This window comes from Calliphora vicina, chromosome 5 (assembly GCF_958450345.1).
Source record: "Calliphora vicina chromosome 5, idCalVici1.1, whole genome shotgun sequence".
In the NCBI taxonomy this organism is placed as follows: domain Eukaryota; kingdom Metazoa; phylum Arthropoda; class Insecta; order Diptera; family Calliphoridae; genus Calliphora; species Calliphora vicina.
In genome coordinates, this window is record NC_088784.1 from 99,710,451 (window position 1) to 99,731,034 (window position 20,584).

The 20,584-nt window shown below is 27.9% G+C and overlaps 2 protein-coding genes and 1 long non-coding RNA gene across 6 annotated transcripts; 1 reads left to right on the plus strand and 2 right to left on the minus strand.

Moving 5' to 3' along the window:
* Nucleotides 1–512: 512 nt before the first annotated feature.
* LOC135960560 (uncharacterized) lies at nucleotides 513–18,795 on the plus strand. Of its 4 annotated transcripts, none has more exons than XM_065511877.1 (3): nucleotides 513–654; nucleotides 4,750–5,114; nucleotides 18,521–18,795. In XM_065511877.1, the coding sequence occupies exons 2-3, from the start codon at nucleotides 4,796–4,798 to the stop codon at nucleotides 18,622–18,624; spliced, it is 423 nt and encodes a 140-aa protein (XP_065367949.1). In that variant the 5' UTR covers nucleotides 513–654; nucleotides 4,750–4,795; the 3' UTR covers nucleotides 18,625–18,795. The 4 variants fall into 4 exon arrangements, with proteins under 4 accessions (XP_065367949.1, XP_065367950.1, XP_065367951.1 ...); XM_065511878.1 differs by having other exon boundaries at nucleotides 515–654; nucleotides 4,781–5,114; XM_065511879.1 differs by lacking the exon at nucleotides 513–654 and adding an exon at nucleotides 2,825–3,013 and having other exon boundaries at nucleotides 4,781–5,114.
* Nucleotides 525–960, minus strand: LOC135960561 (uncharacterized). Its single transcript, XR_010576582.1, has 2 exons — nucleotides 802–960; nucleotides 525–712 (listed from the first exon to the last, which is right to left on the minus strand). It is a non-coding gene; the product is annotated as an uncharacterized LOC135960561 (long non-coding RNA).
* LOC135959764 (uncharacterized) lies at nucleotides 11,936–14,949 on the minus strand. The gene is made up of 7 exons (XM_065510821.1): nucleotides 14,829–14,949; nucleotides 14,621–14,742; nucleotides 14,449–14,562; nucleotides 14,180–14,392; nucleotides 12,674–13,024; nucleotides 12,474–12,621; nucleotides 11,936–12,408 (listed from the first exon to the last, which is right to left on the minus strand). Exons 1-7 carry the CDS (start codon nucleotides 14,947–14,949, stop codon nucleotides 11,936–11,938), a joined length of 1,542 nt encoding a protein of 513 aa, XP_065366893.1.
* Nucleotides 18,796–20,584: the final 1,789 nt, after the last annotated feature.

Consider the following 20,584-nt stretch of genomic DNA (forward strand, 5'->3'; position numbering starts at 1 on the left):
TTTGATAGTGTATGGTGCCCTTAAGAGTTTTGAAATTGCAATAAGATAGGACTTTAAACTGTTTTTAAACACATACGAAATACATGAATTTGTATTTTGGTGGAAAACCTACTCAGCAAAATTAAAATGGTTGCTTTTCAAAATTTATCATAATTCCAGTTTTTGCGAAAACACATAATGCCACTGATTGGAGCAGGTCTGCTAGCTTTTATTAAGTTTTCATTATTGATTTTATAATTTGTCTTGAAAAGACACTTATTAACATTTAATTTAATTAGATTTTATTTAAATGTTTGATTAAAATACATATAAATTTTATGACTCCACAATTTGTTCTAGTAACATGTTGTTGGGGATTTTTGGGGATACAAAAACGTTAGTCGTGGTTGAGGACTGAAAAAATACTGACAGCACTGGTTGTATCTTTCAGATAGATTTTATTTTTCACAGACTCCATATTCAGGTTACTTTGTGTAGCATTAATTGTTCGTGCAAAAAGTATATTTTCAGTTTTTTCCTTAATATTTTACAAGTTTTCAAATTAATTAAATAACCACAAAATGGTAGAATTAACTGGCAGCTCTTCACCCTTTCAACAAAGTATTTCCAATTTGGTGTTCTATGTCCCTGCCGCAGTCGTTTTTGGTTTGGCTGGTAAGTGTTATTTTCATTTCCTTACTTTTTACATTCTTTTTTTTTTGTAGCAAATTTTCTTTGGTGATGTGGAACGAATTAGAAAGCATTTCATTGTAGTACTACTGATAAATCTTTCAACAATTAATTACATACATAAATACTTACATACACTTATGTACTATAAGTAATAAATCATGTCGTACACGCAATATTGATAATGCAGAGCATCCCACAAAAATGAGCATGTTTGTTTTCCAATAAATTATTTGTAGTTTTCATATCCACCACCAAAAAGATGGGGGTATATTGATTTTGTCATTCCGTTTGTAACACGAAATTTTCTAAATATTGGTCGTAGGCCCAAAAAATTATATATATTCGGGTTCCCTGTAATATTCTAAGACCATCTATGCTATGTCCGTCCGTCTGGGGACCTCGGCAGATAAAATTTGTCCCAAATATTCTATTGAAAATGTCAAAATTATTCAAGTAGAACCGGATTTATGTATCAAAATGTGAGACGAATTTCCAAAATAGTTGATATTTTCTTTACACATTGCTTTTTTACCTCTTAAAAATGGTGGTTTATTTCCTTTAAATAAATCATATTCTTTTAATTGCAAATAAAAGCGATCAGTAATTAAAGATTTGTAACAACTTCTTAAATTAAAAAAGTCACTCTCTTTTAATAAACAAACTTATATTTCACCCTTTAAAAAACACACTGGTAATACTGTTAAGTCTAACAGCGTCTACGATATACCAGCTCCTCTGCAACTCGCTGTTTCTATTTATATACTTCTAGTAGTTTCATAAATTATCTAACGGACAAAACTAGAATGTTTTATTTCTAGAGCTTTTAGCAGCTTTAATGTTAGCAGTTAATGTTGTCATACTTATAAACAATGTTATTAACTGCATGTTATCAACATTGTTGATAAGTAGAAGTTTCTATTTATATAGATGTTTATAAACATAATGAATGTTGCATGCAGTCGTTACAGACCGGTAAATTCAAATTTATAATGCAATTTCGTAACAATATATTGCAAATATGTATTAATCAAGTAATTTTGCAAACATTTTTCTTTTAATAAAAATACAAGGTCTGTTGAAAATGTTAAGAATCAGTGCATGATTTTTCCCAGCCCACATAAAAATTTCCTCTCGGAATTAGAATAGCAGTATCAGTACAAAATCCCTTAAATGTGCATAAATCTCTTACAAATATCGATATCAGGTTGAATATCGACAAAAATAATTCTAATAACTATATATATTTTTTTTGAAGATCGGCCAATAATTGGTCATAGTCCCTATGATTAAAGTTTTTATATAAAACGCACAAACGTAAATGGCCCTAATATATTGGTGGTGGGTACATAAGATTCGGCAATGCCGAATATAACACTCTTACTTGATTTTACTTTTTTTATGTATGTATGTGTTATAAGTAAGACTTTATTTATCACTCCGTTATGTGTTATAAAACTTTAACATTGTTTTTGAAACCTACAAAATAAAACATTTACATGTAATTATAGGTTTTTAAATAATTTTAAGTTTCACAAAACTGAAGTAAATGAAATCTATAGTTTAGAACAAAGTAATTAAAATATAGTAGTAGTTATTCAAGAATAATCTGAATTACATTCCCTTTTTTATTTTCACCTTATTCGAATATTTTGGAATTTGTAATCAAAAGAAATTACAACAAATTATGCTTGAAAATTCTTAAAAACGAATTAGATTTTTGAATTATGATGGTATTGTAGCAAATGTATCTCGAAATTGTATAAATAATATGGACCCAAATATAAATGTAGTGTTAGTCCACTTATTATAAACTAAATACTTTGTTGGGGTCTTAAATTCAACATACAATTTAAATTTGTCTGCATTTCCCTCCCTATTGATATACCTGCTAATATTTCCAAGTATTAGTAAACGTAGATAATACCAATTCATATGTACCTATGTCAGATTGTTTTGAAAAATCTTATCAAAGCTCAATATTGCTCTATACATTGTATATATTAGTATTTAATTGATAAACCACCTTGGTCATATCATCTCTTTCCTCCCCCTGCTATTTACCTAGAAATTTTCGTAAAACAAGAAAAAAATATTTATATGACGACGAAGTGACTGAAATTTTTGCTGACGTTGTCACATAACGAAGGTGTATTTTTGTTTTTAATTTTTTTTAGTTGGAATGCAATCATTTTAAAGAATTTTTATTTGACCACACTTTGATTTAAAATCATATCAAACATACAGTAGTAGTTAAGGTTGTCTGAGACCAAAATATTAAACAATAGTTTAGTCGAAAAAGTAAACCATCGCGGGCTACATTCAAAAATAAATTGATTGATTGGTATGTTAAATAGATTCAAAACAAAAGAAGAAAATTCTATTCTATTGGCTTTGGAAAATTAAGATTTAAAATAAATTTTTTAAAAAATTTTAAGTAAAAATTACTGTGTTTTGTTTTTTAATTTTGTTTATACATTTAAAAAAATAATATGTATTTCCCAATATTGATAACAATGTGATAAGAAATTGTGTATTAACAAAATTATTTGTTGTTTTCTTTTTGGAAAGAAAACATACTTAAATATTTATAGCCACGTATGCTTGATTTTTGCATGTTTGTTGAAAATAGTTAACAAATTTTATTTCAAATTACAGTGTGACAAAAAATAGTACTTCATATTTATGTATGTTTTGTATAGGCTCATGAACATATTTATAAATTTGCTTTATTAACCTGGTAAGGTCATAACAGAATGTGCAATGTTAACGTTACTAAATTATTCACACTCCAAACGAAATCTGTTACCACTTAAAATCATTATGAACTCAAAAATCAAATCAAAAACAGAAATGTGTTAGATTGATGCAGATCTCAACTTTTACAGTTAACTTGTTTCCACATTATTCATTTGCGACCCCATAAAGTATATATATTATGGATCGTTATAAATTACGGAGTCTAATATAGCCATGTCCGTCTGTTGAAATGAACTTACCGAAGCCTCCAAATAACTTACAAACATGATGGATACATCAATACATCAGGTCCTGGTTCAGTTGCTATTTAAAATGTACGGACTTATTGTAAATACCCTACTGTTTACTATTTGGGTATCACAATGATATCAGTTTTGAATGGACCCAAATAAGCTGCTTGACGAGTGGCTGCCCATTGAACCTAATCTAACCTAAGAAGGATTAAATGGGAATTTAAAATCCAAATTCTAACGGTTAATGTGGAACCGATTCTTTTTTGTTTTTGGTCAAAATTTTTTCAAAAATATCTGGGGTCAAAAATTTCCAAAATGAAATGTATTTGAAATACATTTCCAAAGGCAGACCGAAATTCGGACCGAAGATGGTCAAAATCTGGATAACTATTTTTATTTCAATTATTTTCCAGCAACACTTTTTTCACCAAAAAAATTTTATCAACAATTTAAAAAAAAATATTTTCAAAACAATTTTTTCAACAAAATTTGTTTGGTTTTCTGTATTTTTAGCACATTTATCTGTTTTTTTTTTTTAGTTAAAAAAAAATATTTGAAAACATCTTGAAAACACTATTTTATGTCATACAAAGTTTGAAAATAAAAACTCCCTTATACTCCTAAATAGATGAAATCATTACAATCAACTCCAGTTTACATGAATTATATTGTATATTTTAATATAATATAATACATATACATATGTATACAATTATCAATATATTTTATTTAATTTTTTATTCTATTTGTGCTGCTCAATTTTTAAATGTTGTAAACAAACAAAATATTTGCCTTACAAATTTTCTTACTAAGGAAATGCAGTTTATTGAACTACTTAAAAAAAATTTAACAACATCATAAACAAGCAAGTTTGTATAGAGTTCACCTTAATAAACCAAAAAATAATAATAATACCAAAAATACAATAATTTATTTAAATAAAATCAAAAACAACAGCATAAATTAACACAACACATAAATACAACACGTTAAAATACCAATAAAACACCAATTTCTACTTAAATCTCCAAAGAAAAAGTCAATAAAATCGTTTCTTTTGAATCACTTTTTTCCGATCAACAATTAGTTAAAACTTCATCTATTTCAAAATCATAAAGTTCTTATAACCGACAATGGCTGATGATCCAATAAATCAACAACAATTTGAGGAGGATGTCCTTGCTGCTGCCGGTCCAGATGGAGCCATGAATTTAGGTGACCCCGATGGCAATTTCAAATTACCCAGTGTAGAGGAGGTATGGAAGCTCATCGAACAAATGGATGGTATTAGCGATGAGGAACGTGCTAGCATTAGAGAAAATTTATATAATCCACAAGATGGTAGTGCACAGGATTTCTTAAAACGTTATACCCAACCATCAGCTGTGGCCCATTCATCGTGGGACTATATGATATTCATTGCAATGATGGTTATAATTTTGCTGATATTTGGTAAGAATTTATAAAATTAATGACTAAAAATAGTGAGTGATTTTTTTTTTAAAAATTTTGCTCTGTTACTTTGGTACGTACACAAAGATGGTATTTTTAGGTTTAATAAATTTTGATAAGCAAAAAACAGCAAAACAAAATACATATTGCAAATTTTGTTCATCGTTATAGATAATACATTTTTTATGAACTAGGGTTAATTGCAAGAAAATTATTCCATTATTTTGGCATACATACATAGGAGATCAGGGATGGTAATTTTAGTAATATGGTTTATTGCTGTATAATAATCAGAGATCGAAAATAACTCGTCCATATATCAAAAAACCCAAATTTTGATTTATATTTTTGTGATAAAAATAAATCACTGAAAATAACAGTTATAAAATGATTTTTATTTACACAAGCTGACCTTTACGAAAAAAATTAATTATAAATCACTCATCCAGATTATTTGAGTTTGTTTCTTTTCTGTTTCTCTCAACCCCAAACCTAAAATGTTCTCGAATAAATCACTCTCTCAGTGATATATCACAAAAAATTATTTTTAAATGGCTGCGAATGAGAATTTACCATTAAAATGAAATTGAACCCGTTATTTTCGGTCTCTGATAATAATAATTTGAGATATAATTCAGGAAATCTTTCAGGACCAACAGCCGCCGGAACTTTTTTCAATTGGGGAATATCTATATTTATGGTTGTTAATCATAAAATAAAACAAAATATCTCAATTAACAGTTACAAAACATCTGCTAATGTGATTTTTGTGATTTTTTTTTTACCGAATTACATTAATAAATTAGAGAACTTCTAAAATAAAAAAACATTTGGAATTAAAAACAAAATACCATCTCTGCTTAGATTAATTTTTTGTGTATTTTTGTACATATGTATGTATTTATAATTCATATTATTAAACTGACATTAATTATTGGGGCAAATTCTTAAAAAAAAAGTATTCAATTATTCTACAGTTTATAACGTTGTTGAAAAGTTTACTATAATTTGTTTAATTAAAAAAAAATATTTTGTGAAATAGCGTTACGTACAAAAGCTAATCAATCATTAACACGAAACTACTAGCTGAAATCAACAGTATTACTTTAAACTACGATAAATAACAATCAAAAATATATTTTTTTACTATAGACATTTTCCGAAAAATTTTAAATTTACTTGAAAATTTAGTGTTGTTTTTTTTTTTTTTTTTTGAGAAAAAGCTTAATGTGAATTTGTGAAATTATCTCTTGAAATATAAACAGTGGTGGCCAGCTATTTAACACAAATACTTGAATTTTTTTCATCAACTGAATTTTATGTGCGATTGAGCCAAAACAAAAGGACCTAGGGTATGAAATGGAAAAATCTGTACAACATATATGGACAAAGATATTAATAACAGCGAACATCGCCTGTTAATAACATGATATGACCGAAACTAATGGAACTAAAAATACGAAATTTGGTCCGAATATGTTATAGTAATAAAAATATAATGATATAAATGTTAGAAAATATGTTTATTTAAAAAAAAAATTTTGTTGGTCAAGTTGTAGAAAAATCTTATGTGTTCGTGGTGAATATGTATGAATTGACACAGTTGAATAAAACACACTTGTGTGTTAAAACAGTCCTCATGCATTCATATTTATGGAAATATTTGAAAAAAATAATTGAGAATCACATGGAATTTAGCAAACAATTTTTGTCTTAATTACCTGGCCACCACTGTACATATCGCACTTGATCAACAACAGGTTAATAATACAACTGAAAATTTTTAAATTTTCAGTAGAGGTAAAAAACTGTTTATGGTTACATTTTAAGAGAATGGCAATAGATGTTGTCATTCCCAATTTTATGGTGATTTGTTTGGCATTTTCTTGAACAAGAGTTCCAGACATAGGAATGTTTTGTGATCAAATATGTAGTTGCTTCAGATTTTTAAAATGAATAATATTTGAAATCAAATCAAAAATATGCAAAAACGATTCCAGATTCGCGAAATTAAACAAAAATTATGTGTGATTTTATGAAGATGTCTACATAATCAAACATGAAAATTATTATTTGCTGTTAGGTTTCAGAGTTTTTGTCCATTAAAGGGAGGTGTCCGCTATAAGGAATTTTCCCTTAATTAATTTTTTATGAAAATATACGATGCATTTCTATTACAACTTTTGTATTAACTCAAAATAATACCTTTTTGTTGAAAATGGTATCAAATGTGGTTTTCGAGATGAAAGAGTTATCGGAATATGTTGCAATTTTTACAATAGATAGATATTGATGGTAAAAAGTGAAATTTTAATATTTTTGAGTTAATACCTTTTCTTGAACAAGTGCGATACGTACATACGTATTTTTTTAAGGATTTTTTTTGTGAAATTAACAATTTTTGGAAGGTATATTATTGGAATTAGCTTTTTTGTAAAAATAAAATTGGCAAGTTTTTGTAAAATTAACGTTGTTTTGTAAAATCATTTTCGGAATTTTCAAGAGTAATATTGAATAACTATACTTCATGTTAAGGAGGGGTGAAATATTCGAGTTTTATTTTAATCGAATAAAAGTCTATAATTTGTTAATTTTTGATAATATTCGAATAATTTAATAAAATATATATATTTAAAACCAGAACAGTTTTAATAATTGTGTTAACAATGAATAAAAATACAAAATTTGCATTTTAATTACAAAAGACTCGTTAAATATTTTATGAAATACACAAAAAAACTTATACTTGAAACAAAAAAAACATATTACTCGGTATTTATAAATTTATCTACATTTTCCGGAAATCCCCCCATTGAAGATTTTATAGTTCCTTCCGTTAAAATCGAACATGTCCTGTGATAGCTTTCCTGTGTTCTTTAATTATGTTTTTGCAACATCCCAATACTTTTCCACTGGCCGAAGTTCTGGAAATTTTTTGTCAAATCTCATTTTCATGAAAATGAAAGAGATGTTGTAGGGTGAATGCACCAGTAGTCGGCAGTTTAATTTTTTTTCAGTTTTTAAAGTGATACCATTATGAGTGCGAACATGGTATTGGATGTAAATGGGTTATTGTTGTTTAGTAATTTGTATAGTTTTAGACTCAATTAATTCTTTTCAAGCAGTTTTTATTAAATTTGAGCAATTTACGTTTTTTTGAAAAAACACGATTTGTGCCCGAAGTCGGCACCCTTGATCCTAATGTCGGCAATTTGTGACCCAATTGTCGGCATATCATTTTTTATTAAGAAAATAATAAAATCTTAAAAGAATTCAAGTTATTTTTTATTTAAAATATCAGCCATTTAAATAAATACTAATAAAAAACATAAATTAGTGCATTTGAGGTGAAACCACTGTGGGCAAATATCATATCCTACGTTTTTAGACCATCATCCTCAGGATCTGTGTCCAAATCCTCTTCACATGTGCCCCTAACTCATTTTATCTTCCTTTTTTAATTTGTTTTGGTTTATTTTATTTTTCTATTATGGTCACTGTAATTATGTATATGTTTGCGGTAACCATTTATGTTTATTTTATGTTTAAGTTACCATTCACATCATTGTAGCAATCATATATACATACACCCAGAGAAAAAATGAACACATCCGTGTTCATATTTCACCATTCGGTGTCAATAGTGTATCAACCCCGTATGTGTACAAATTGTACACATACGGTGTCAATTTGACAACGATAAAATGACACCATTCCGTTGCAGAATTGACACCATCCGTTGTCGATTTGACACCGTTCGTGTACGATTTTATAACAGACCGTTGGTAATTTGATACCGCACCGTTGACCATTTGACACCATACGTTGTCGATTTGTTACCGTTCGTGTACAATTTGACACCGTTCGTGTACGATTTGTCACCAATCCGTTGGCAATTTCTCACCATACGTTGTCGATTTTATACCGTTCGTGTACGATTTGACACCAATCCGTTGACAATTTGACACCATATGTTGTCGATTTTATACCGTTCGTGTACGATTTGATACCAGATCGTTGTCAATTTTTCATTTTTGAATAACCCACTTATTATTGTATGGCGATTAAAAGAAATAATATTTTTTAAATTTTTTTACATTTATTTTACAAAAAAAATTTTATACAAAAATACTTAAATATACTTAAGTCTAAAATAAATTTTGCCGTTATTTATTGGATATAAATGAAAAGGGGGTGTTATAAATTCAGAAATATGTATTAAATAAATATTATTGTTCAATGAACCAATTTCATATGATTGAAAATGAGAATCAAAATTTTTAATATTAATTTGATTACATAAAACATAAATATCTTCATTTTGAATAATAAAACTTTTAATTTTGAAAAGTTCAATAAACGTTATATTCATTGCTAAGTAATAGTTTGCTCGATATCGTGTACCCTTAAATACAATTTCATCAGAAACTTCGCAACTCTCCAAATTTAAGTTGGGCTTATTTGATTTGTATAATAAAACCTCTCTTGATAAATTTACAGTTTTAGACGAATTTACAATTAAAATAGATTCCATGTTATCTTCATGTTTGAGTAAAAAGTTGGAAAATTTAAGTCCAGCTTTTATAGATAATGACTGACAAGGATTTACTCTTGATGTAGAGTTATTGAAATAAATTTTTGCCTCCTTATGCTTGGCTTCAAATCGCATAGTCCAAAGATACCTAAGTGGTCCACATTTCTTGATAGCAGTTGGGTAGTGGACAAGAAAATGGTGCTTTGGCTTTAAAAAACCATATAAATTCAAATAAAGTATATGGTGATTTTTAATAAGATCTTGTAATTTAATCAAATCTTCTTCATAGTACTTTGGCTTCGAAAGTAAATCAATTATTTGCAATAAAATTGTAAAAACTTCCCAATGGCGGTTACCATGAGGAATTAAATCGCCAATCATTAGTGGCAAAAAATGAATAAAGCAAATGGTTTCACTAGCACTCATTTTTAAATTATAGTTTTTTAATCTGTTGTAGTCCAATGAAATAGAATTGTTTCCAACTTCAATTTCTCCAAATTGAAATAGGGACTTTCTGCTGTTAATACAATTTAAGGTTATAATTTTGTCATTTATTAATGCAAGTAATATGTTACATACGTCGTAAACACAAACTCCTTCATAAATGTCATGCATAATATCGAAACAAAAATTTTCCGTCACATGAAAATTTGGTATAGATTCAAAAATACAATTATTTTTAACTCCTGTTTCCTGGAAATTGTTTTCTAATAAATGTTGTTGATAATTTGTTTCATTCCTCAAATAATCTAAACACTCCGATGCATCACTTTGCATTTGGTATTTAGTTCTTGTACATACACGACAAAATCGTTTAGAATTAAATGATTGAACGAAACCTAATATACTGTTTACGGCTAGATTGTCTCCAACCACTAAACCCAAAATAAAATGTACTTTACGCAATTTACCCTCAATTACAATTTCTATGCCATCTTCTAAAGTTTTTAACTCTTCTACTAAGTGGTAAAAGGCTTTTACATTTCCTTGCATTTTTAAGTCCGTAGACGATATGAAAGCTGCCGTAAATATATATTCTAGTTTAGACAATAAATGCTGTGGCATTGAGGGAAAATTAAAGTAACAACCGCATATAGAAAAAGTGTGACTTCCAAGGGGGTTATTTATTTGAAAATCATCAAAATAGATAACATAAGGAATAATTAAATCAAAATTATAATTCCGAACTTTGGTTTTAAACAATTCACCGCTCGTAAAATTAAGTAAAATATTTGAGTTCAAATTTTTTTTGGAATTTTCCAATGTGTAATCTAAGATATTAGGAATTTTAAAAATAGCTTCAATCATGAATTTCAAAGGCATTATGTAAATGTTGGCTAATTTAGGTCCCAAATTTGGATTGCCGTTAACAACGATTTCAGAAATCTGGTTGTTTATTAAAAATATTTTTGGTGCCTCATATAACCCTAGTTCTTTTAAAATTTTGAAAAGTCTATATTCAGTTTTAATTTCTTCAAACGGATTTTTACAAAAATGGAATAGACATTTCAAATCTTCATGCATTTCATCATTATTTATATATTGTTCTATTGTAGTTGATATAGATGAGATTAATATCGCTGCAGAATTTTGAATTTCTAAAACCCGATTTCTAGGCATGTAGTTTTCTTGATATAATTGCAAAGATAGACATAACGCTTTTTTTCAAATTTTCTAAAGATTGCTTGTAATTTTCTGTTCTTCTGTTATCAATAAATTCCACGTTTAATTGTGGCAAATCATTGGTGATAATTGTAGAGGTTTCTGCATGTGAAATTGCGTTAGTTTTTCTGACAGCTTGGTGTTGTTTTTCTAAATGAATTCGAAATGAAGTAAACCTAGTAAATGTTTGATTACAATCAAGGCGTATTAACAAGGTGAGTGCGTCCCGGCAACAAATACAACAATGCAAAAACAACAGGCAATTTGTTTTTGTTAAAATGTACGGTAAATGTCAAAATCAAGGCGAATTAAAATATTACTATGTTATTTACAATAACAAATGTAAACATAAACAAAGTTTGACATATAGTGTACATAAAACCACAGCGAATTAAGAAACAGCTGATTTTATGCACTCACCTTGTTAATACGCCTTGATTACAATTATTCTGAACACATTGAACTTTTAGCAGTTTTGTTGACATCAAATGATCGACTTTAAAATGTACTATCAAAATATTTGCTTTATCAAATTGTTTGCGGCACCGAAAACATATGTATATACATATTGAAATTAAATATTAAGTATTGCTATAAAAATTAATTAATTTGTTGGAATAAGATATTAATTACTGCCACAGAAATTAAAGAGAGATGTTATGTTAACTGACTTTAAATCGTATACTAAATTAATTTCATAGAAAAACTTTTGAATAAAAATCCATGGAAGTTGGCATGCTTCTGGATATTTTAAAGATAACGTTTGAAAAATTTTAAAACATGTATCCAAGCATTCAATAAATGAATTGAGTTTAAGCAAATTGTTATTAAAAAATATATAAAAACCTTTTATATCTATATCAGACAAACCTTCTACAATTATAAATGGCTGTATTGTCAAACCAGCACAATAGTATTTTTCCACGGCTGCATCAATTTGACGTTTATAATCATTGATAGTCGGCAAACGCAAAACGAAACTCTCCTGTGAATCCACTATCGTTACTTTCTTATTACGTTTTCCACTTCCGCATTCAAATCTAGCTGGTGATGGTAATACAGCGTTAAGCAATATAGTATATATATAGTCTTGTGTATCTGTAGGAGAAGTAGATATAATGTAATTGACATTCAAACAATTAATTACAATCAAGGTTACTAACCTATATTTGTCGCCGATGAAAGTTGCTTGCAATATTCGTTATGGATGTTATTTGCATAAAAGTTACGAACCTTATCCTTAAATTTATCCCATTTGGAATGTAGAAGATGTCCTTTTGATGGGTACATAATATCAAAATCAATATTAATCTAAAAAAGAAATAGTTAGCAAAGGTAAATATTAAGATTAATTAATACTCACCAATTCTGGAGCCCTTGAATCTGATAATTTAGGCCATTCCTGAAGAAACTCATGGCTGTTAAATTTCTTTAATTCTTTTTGGCGCATATGGAAAGTTCTTTTCCACTTTTCACATACCGCATCCCAATTAGCACAGTCTCTTAATAATGAAGTTTTTAATGCAACAGCAATTGATTCATCAATTTCAACAGATTCTTTCTCAGCAGATTGCAACGACCCAGTGCTTTCAGCGTTGCTTGAAGTTGGTAATGAGTCCAAGAGTCTTCTTCTTTTTAGGTTCTTGCTTCTGTATTTTGAATAAAGTTTTCCACTTGCATTATTCTTTCCTTCTCTTGAAATGTAATAGTAATCCTAAAGAATTTGGAATGTACATAAAAACATGTAAAATTATCATATATAAAATAAATGTTAGCTTTTAAAAATATGTGTCCAGAATTAGTTTTAGTTCTTTAAGTTTATGTGTGACTTCGTTTTTTTAAGTTTTTGGCTATTTTCTTTTAACTAAAACAATTTTATATATTTATATCCTTGAGAGTTTAAATAATTTGAAACGTATCAGATTTATGACTTTTGTGAGCTTGATATGTCGTTCCTATTTTTAAATATGGTTCAAACAGTGAAATAATTTCTGACAAAAAAGTAAGTAGTTTTTGTTAAGTTTACAAAAAATTATGTGTAATTAATTTCTGTTTGAAAATATACACAAAAACAAAACAAAATCATTTGTTATGTACCAGAAAATGTTTTTGATAAACTAAATTATCATTATTGCTCCAAATGAATATAAACAATTATAACCAATTATCAAAAATGTTTAACGTTTCTATTACAATGGGAATGTTTCATTAAACTATTTGCAAAGGCCTTTTGTTTATGTACATTGTATGTCAATCTCATAATTTAATAAAATTCGTTTTTAGGAAATAGTTACTTATTCTAGAATGGTCGATTCGTTAACATAAATTAAAACAATACACATGAAATGAAATCCATATTTTAATTAATGTATGTATATAATTTTTTTTAAACAAATTTTTGATTTCTTTTTTTCTGATGGCTAAAACGACTTCCATATATTATTAGAGTTGTGTCGCTATGAACTAAAATGAACTAAAACGCTCTTTTTTAGTGATTCAGTTAAAAGGTTATACTACGCCTACAAAACAATTACAAAAAAAAGAACAGCCAAATTCTTATTTTGATTGTGCTACACTAAAACAATGTGTCTGTTGTTTTTGTAATTGTTTGGTAGGCGTAGTATAACCTTTTAACTGAATCACTAAAATAGAGCGTTTTAGTTCATTTTAGTTCAAAGCGACACAACTCTAATATATATTAGAATTCATAATATATACATTTGATATTGTCGTAAATGAATATTGTATAAATTGTAAACGAAAAAATACTTGCAAATGTTATATTTTTGATACCGTCATAAAATTCACAATAATAAACTCTTCATAAATATATTGATGCAAAATATCCTTAGGTCTATATTAAACATACCTTCATAGCCTTTTCAAATGGAAAAACAGAACAAATATCATCCAACAAACGTTTAAAATCTTGTGTACATAACACAACGTCTTTGCTAAAAATTTCTTCTATTATTATATTAATTAAATCGTCTCTTTGCTCACACGTTAATTTATGATTCCTTTTAGAATAATCTAGGACTGCTTTCCCTTTCGAAGTCTGGTTTAATATTGTCTTCAAATCCTACATTAAATTGTATATAAATTAAACTATAATATTACATATAGAATATATTTTACCTGTGATAAACATCGGCCGACTTTCGACACCGGAGTGGTGGTAATAATGTCATTGTTTTTCAGCCACTCTTCCACTTTTGACGGCACTGACATTGTTTCATCATCCACCCCAAACTAAATGTAAATAAACATTAATATATGTTGCGTTTTTTAAATTGCAAAAGATAATTACCTCCTTTTTCTTCCAAGCTAAGAGTTTTTCTCGAAACTCCACTCGTAGCCCTAATGGTGGCACTGCTTCCTTCAGATCCTCTTTCTTTAAATAGCGCAAGCTCCTAAACGTTACTTGGGATTCTAAAAAATAAAACAAATAATTATTGTATTGTAGATTATATATTATCGTTAATTTGTTAATTATATATACATGTATCTCTACTTACCTTTTAAATATACAAAAATTGAAGACATGTCTATTGTTTTCAAAAAATTTTTGAGTAGCATGTCGTCACTGGATTCTGCTATCTCATTTGTTTCGTTGCCGGAATTATCATCTGCATCCATTACCAAATCGCTGTCAAACACTAACTTCACTTATATTTCGGTTTGGAAACCATTTCTTAATTTCACTTTGATTTTCCATTTTTTTTTTGTTAAAATATTTTTACTTCTAACTTGTTACTGAAACATAAACACACTTATAATTACAAAGTGAAACAAAAAGTTTCGCCGCAACACTTTGACAATAACTTGTCGGCGTTGGTTTACCTTAATCATAATAATTATAGCTTCAGCTTATAACAATGGCGGCGGCGCGACTTTAAAGAAGTAATTCAGTAGCGGCGCCCGTCGTTTAAAATACAACTAAAGTTGGGATGCGCCGGCGTTTAACTTAACAACATTGCGTTGTCGATTTGTAACCATATGTTTACAAATTGTAAACGTATGGTGTCGAAAAAAATTGACAACGTATGGTTACAAAATGACACCAACCGTTGTCGATTTTGTAACGTCGTTTTTCCCTCTGTGTATGATTGTAGTAAATATTTATGTGTTTGTGGCAACCATGTTTATGATGTAATACTTCAACATATTGTGTTGTTCTAGGATTATGGTTATCATATTCTGAGAGCAACATATTATGATAAATCATTATCATGAAAATCATTGCCATAAATATATATTTATTTACAATCATGTTAATGGTAACGTAAACATATTATGGTTACCGCAATCATATACAATATCCCAGTGACCATAATATTATTAAAAAACTTTGAAAAAATTTGAAATGTACAACTACAACTTGTTGGGATTGGACTTGAACAGTTAAAAGGCTGAAACCAATTATTTGAATAATTATTTGATAAAGTTGGAGATGAGTAGTGAACAGGTTTCAACGTTTCATTGTGATTTTCTGCAGCTAAAGTTGGCGATACTACCTTATTTTCAACTTTTCCTTGTTAATTATGAATGTGCCTGCCTCTATGGTAAGATTACTCACAATTTCAATAGTTTGATAATTTATTTTTAAGTTATTGTTCTCTTCGATAATGTCATAGGAATCAATTCTACGCTCATATTAGGAGCTAGTCGGTTGACTATTTCAAAAGCTAGATCCAAATCCGTTTCTTTTCTCATTTTCAGGCCGATCACCTACTAATAACTCCAACTGATTTAGTAAAGAGCCTGTTTATTAAGGTACCTTACATGATTATTTTAGAGAGAACGGTTTAAAAACCCCTTTATACCATTTCTTTCCGGGTAGATCATATACAAATGGTGTGGTTTGCTGCTCTTCCTTCACGATTGATTGAACCGTGTTAAGTTAATCCTCACTTTATTTGGAATTAAATAACACTGTTTGCGGCCCCATTCTCATAGGACCTTCGGAACCGTATAATTTGTCCTATATTTTTGAACGCGGAACTCCATATTGTTTACTGGCACCTAATACAGAAATCGGGCCTTCTCTCGCATAGAAAATATTTTAAGGCTTTTTCAGGATATTGGTGCATGGGTTTTTTTCTGGAGTGTCCATATTTGGAATTCTAAGATGTTAGAATTAATAATACCTACTGAATCTCTAAATATTACTCTGTTTAACGATCTCCAGTCAAATAAAAAGCTGCTGCCGAGTTCAGGATGCTTGGTCTCCTATACTCGGCAGTTCTTAAAATGCTCAATTAAAACTGTGCCGACTATTGGGTAAACTCATTTCAAACTCATTTTCTTCAAATCTATTGTCAAGAGAGATGAGTAATAAACAAATTTGTAGAATTTGAGCTTAATACAAAAAATTAGCAATTTTCCTGAAGTCGGCATCACTATGCCGACTATTGAAAATCATAGAAATTTTTGTTCCTAATGACGGCATCAATTAAAATAACCAAAAAAAATATTTTTTGTGAAAACTTTCACATTGTAGGTAATATTTAAACAAAGTTTTATCTGTTAACACCACTCTGGTAAAAATATTACTTAAATTGATATGGTTACTAACTTGTTTTAGTTGGCCTTGCCACTAAAAAATTTCTTAAAAAACAGGCACTTCCGCACCAGTTGAAAGATGGTCACTTAATGAGGACAAAAATAGATGAAAATACTCATCTCACCCAAATTTAAACATTACATAAAGATAAATGAGTGTATGTTTAATTAAAGTTAAATCTTACTTTTGTATAAAATTATCGTCATTCTTATTTATTAAGCTTTTAAGTCAAAAATGCCGACTACTGGGTCATGCCGACTATAGGAGCGTTTACCCTATTCCTTTTAATTTTTTTAGTTTTAATTTAATCTCTAATGTTAATTTTATTGTTAATGAAATATTAGTAATTAATTTCGCATTTAGAATTTATACGTTTTTAGAATACAAAAAATAATTTTCTCCTAAAAAATAACTTGTACTTTTTCGAAATAACAGTTCTTATTGAAATACCTAATGTACATGTTAATTATTTTAAACTCGAATTTTGCACACTTCATTAAACTACTGAATATTATATATATATATTATATAAAAGTAAACAAACATTTTCTGAGCACAGAAAAATAAATGAAAATAAATTAACGGCTTTAACAAATACGTGTGTAAAAAACAAACAAACATTTCCCCACACGAAAGGGAACACTAGAATTATTTACTTAATTTTCTAAGCTCTCATCGGCTTCTTTAATATTAAACAAACAAAACGTTTTAAACCCGTTTTGCTTCTTTTATTATTATTTTTTGAAAACATATGTTTAACACACATTAATTTTATTTGTGGTTGGTTCTGGAAATTAAAACGTTATAAGGGAAACGAATAATACAAGACAGATAGCAGTACATTTATTTATTATTTGTTTTATCGTCATCAATGATAAGAATTTGATAGTTATTGTAGACATGTTTCACTACACACAGCTTTACATAAACTAACATAAAGATAAGATTAAACCTAGTAAAATTGCGCGAAAAGAAAGCTTTTTTTCTTATTCGTAAACCAGAAACATGAGAGTAATAACTCACTTAAAGCTTTTAATAGTTAGTAGTACACATTCAAACTTTGTAACCAAACGTTAGCGGATGATAAATGTTTACTCGCTCATATATTCTTTCAAAGTAGAGAGTTTTACTACGAAAATCAAATATATTTAAGTTTATTAAACCAAAAATCCAATAGATACAACAATAACACCAATACAAACAACAACAACTAAAAACACACAAACATGACAGATACTAATAATGATGGCGAACATGTAATAGAACAATTAAAACAATCTGTGAAATCAATTATTGAAAAAACCGGTTCACACAAATTTGCCCACGAACTAATCGACAAGATCCATAACTTACAAATGCAATTGGAAGAATTATCGAATTCGGATAAAGCACAATTTATACATGAAATGAAAGATTCTTTTCGTGCTACCATCGATAAGATCGAAACGAAACTAATGCAACATGCTCAATTCGAAAGGGTTTATAATTATTCAATATTTGCTGCCATCATATTTTTAATATTATTTATATTTGGTGGGTTGAACATATTTTATATTGTTTTTTTTTTTATTATTAAATTGAATTGATTAATTCTATGAACTGTTTTAATGAAATGTTTATTTTAATATTTGTTTTTATTTCTAGCTCTCTTTGGTTATAAATTATATAAATCTTTAATGGAGAAGGAATTGAAGAAGCAAGAGAAACTTAAACAAAAACAATCCAAGAAAAGTAAAAAAGCCAATTAAATGAATTTGTTTCATTTATAATGCTAAAAGAGAAGACGACAATGATGAGGCTTTGTTTTGTTTTAAGCCAGAGTTTAAAGTTTAAGTTAATAATAACAATAATATGTAATAAAAACTAACAAATGAAATTGTGTAATTTAAATATTTAAATTAAATGAGATTTTTTACTTATTTGTTTAATGTGTATTTATTGTATGGTGTTTTTCCCTTTTGTAATTAATTGTATAATGTACATTACAAGGGGTGTAATAACTATTTGCAATGTTAGTTTCATAGTAATCAAGTCAAGTTACTGCATTCGGTAGACTTAGCCAGCACCTTATCAAACATTTCTAAGTGAGCATGGATTGAAAATATATATCAACCGAAACATAAAATATATATTGGTTTACCGATACAGACGTTATATTGACTCCACTATCTATAATGATCCAGAATATGTACACTTTGCGGGGTCGCAAATCAATATAGCCGCTATATTCGGTTGCTAATGGAGAAAATCGACCCATAAATAGCTGAGATATAAGGGAAAAACCAGGACAACCTCGATTTTTGGGCTATTTTTGATCTATATCTAGATTACTAAGTCATTAATATAGACAATATGGATATCTAATGATAGATATTTCAAAATCATTTGCAACGACGTATTTAAAGCCATAGTAAGTTGGACCTACAATGGGTAACAAGCGGGAAAAATATTTTTTAACAAAAAAAATGTTTGTCAGCAACCTTTTTTCACTAATACATAATAAAATTTTAAAAAATTTAAATATTTAAAATTTGTATTTGCTTGTTTTCACTTCTTTTATTCTGAATCAAGCCCTAAGCTCCAAATTACATAGATAATAACGATATCTAATGATAGACATTTCAAAGACCTTTCGAACAACGTATATAAAGCCATAGAAAATCGGATCGACAATTGGAAAAATCGAGTAAAATATTTTTTAAAACCAATTTTTCACTTTTTTTTCTTTTCACTAAAAAATTGCGAAGGTGTTACAAGATTCGGCACAGTCGTAATAAAGATGATTTTCTATATAAAAAACGTCTATGTACAAGATTAGATGGATAATCCTGTTATTCACTAAATTTCATATAGAAAATACTGTTATATACAAGATTTTCTATGAAAATACTGTTATACACAAGATTTTCTATAGAAAATACGTTTATACACAAGATTTTCTATAGAAAATACTGTTATACACAAGGTTTTCTATAGAAAATACTGTTATACACAAGATTTTCTATAGAAAATACTGTTATACATTAGATTTTCTATAGAAAATACTGTTATACACAAGATTTTCTATAGAAAATACAGTTATACACAAGATTTTCTATAGAAAATACAGTTATACACAAGATTTTCTATAGAAAATACTGTTATACACAAGATTTTCTATAGAAAATACTGTTATACACAAGATTTTCTATAGAAAATACTGTTATACACAAGATTTTCTATAGAAAATACTGTTATACACAAGATTTTCTATAGAAAATACTGTTATACACAAGATTTTCTATAGAAAATACTGTTATACACAAGATTTTCTATAGAAAATACTGTTATACACAAGATTTTCTATAGAAAATACTGTTATACACAAGATTTTCTATAGAAAATACTGTTATACACAAGATTTTCTATAGAAAATACTGTTATACACAAGATTTTCTATAGAAAATACATTGAGGAAAAATGGAAAATTACACTCTGATTTTTTTACTTTTACATTTTTTTGAAATTAATAACCTTATTAAATTTAAATTACAATTATTTTTTTGTAAAAAATATTATTAAGTAGAAATTTATGACCGATTATGGCCAATAGGTAAGGTTATTGAAATAATAAATAAAAATAAATACTGTTATACAAAAGATTGTCTATAGAAAATACAGTAGCTTTTATATATTTATTTATTTATTTATTTGATAATATCAAGCAAA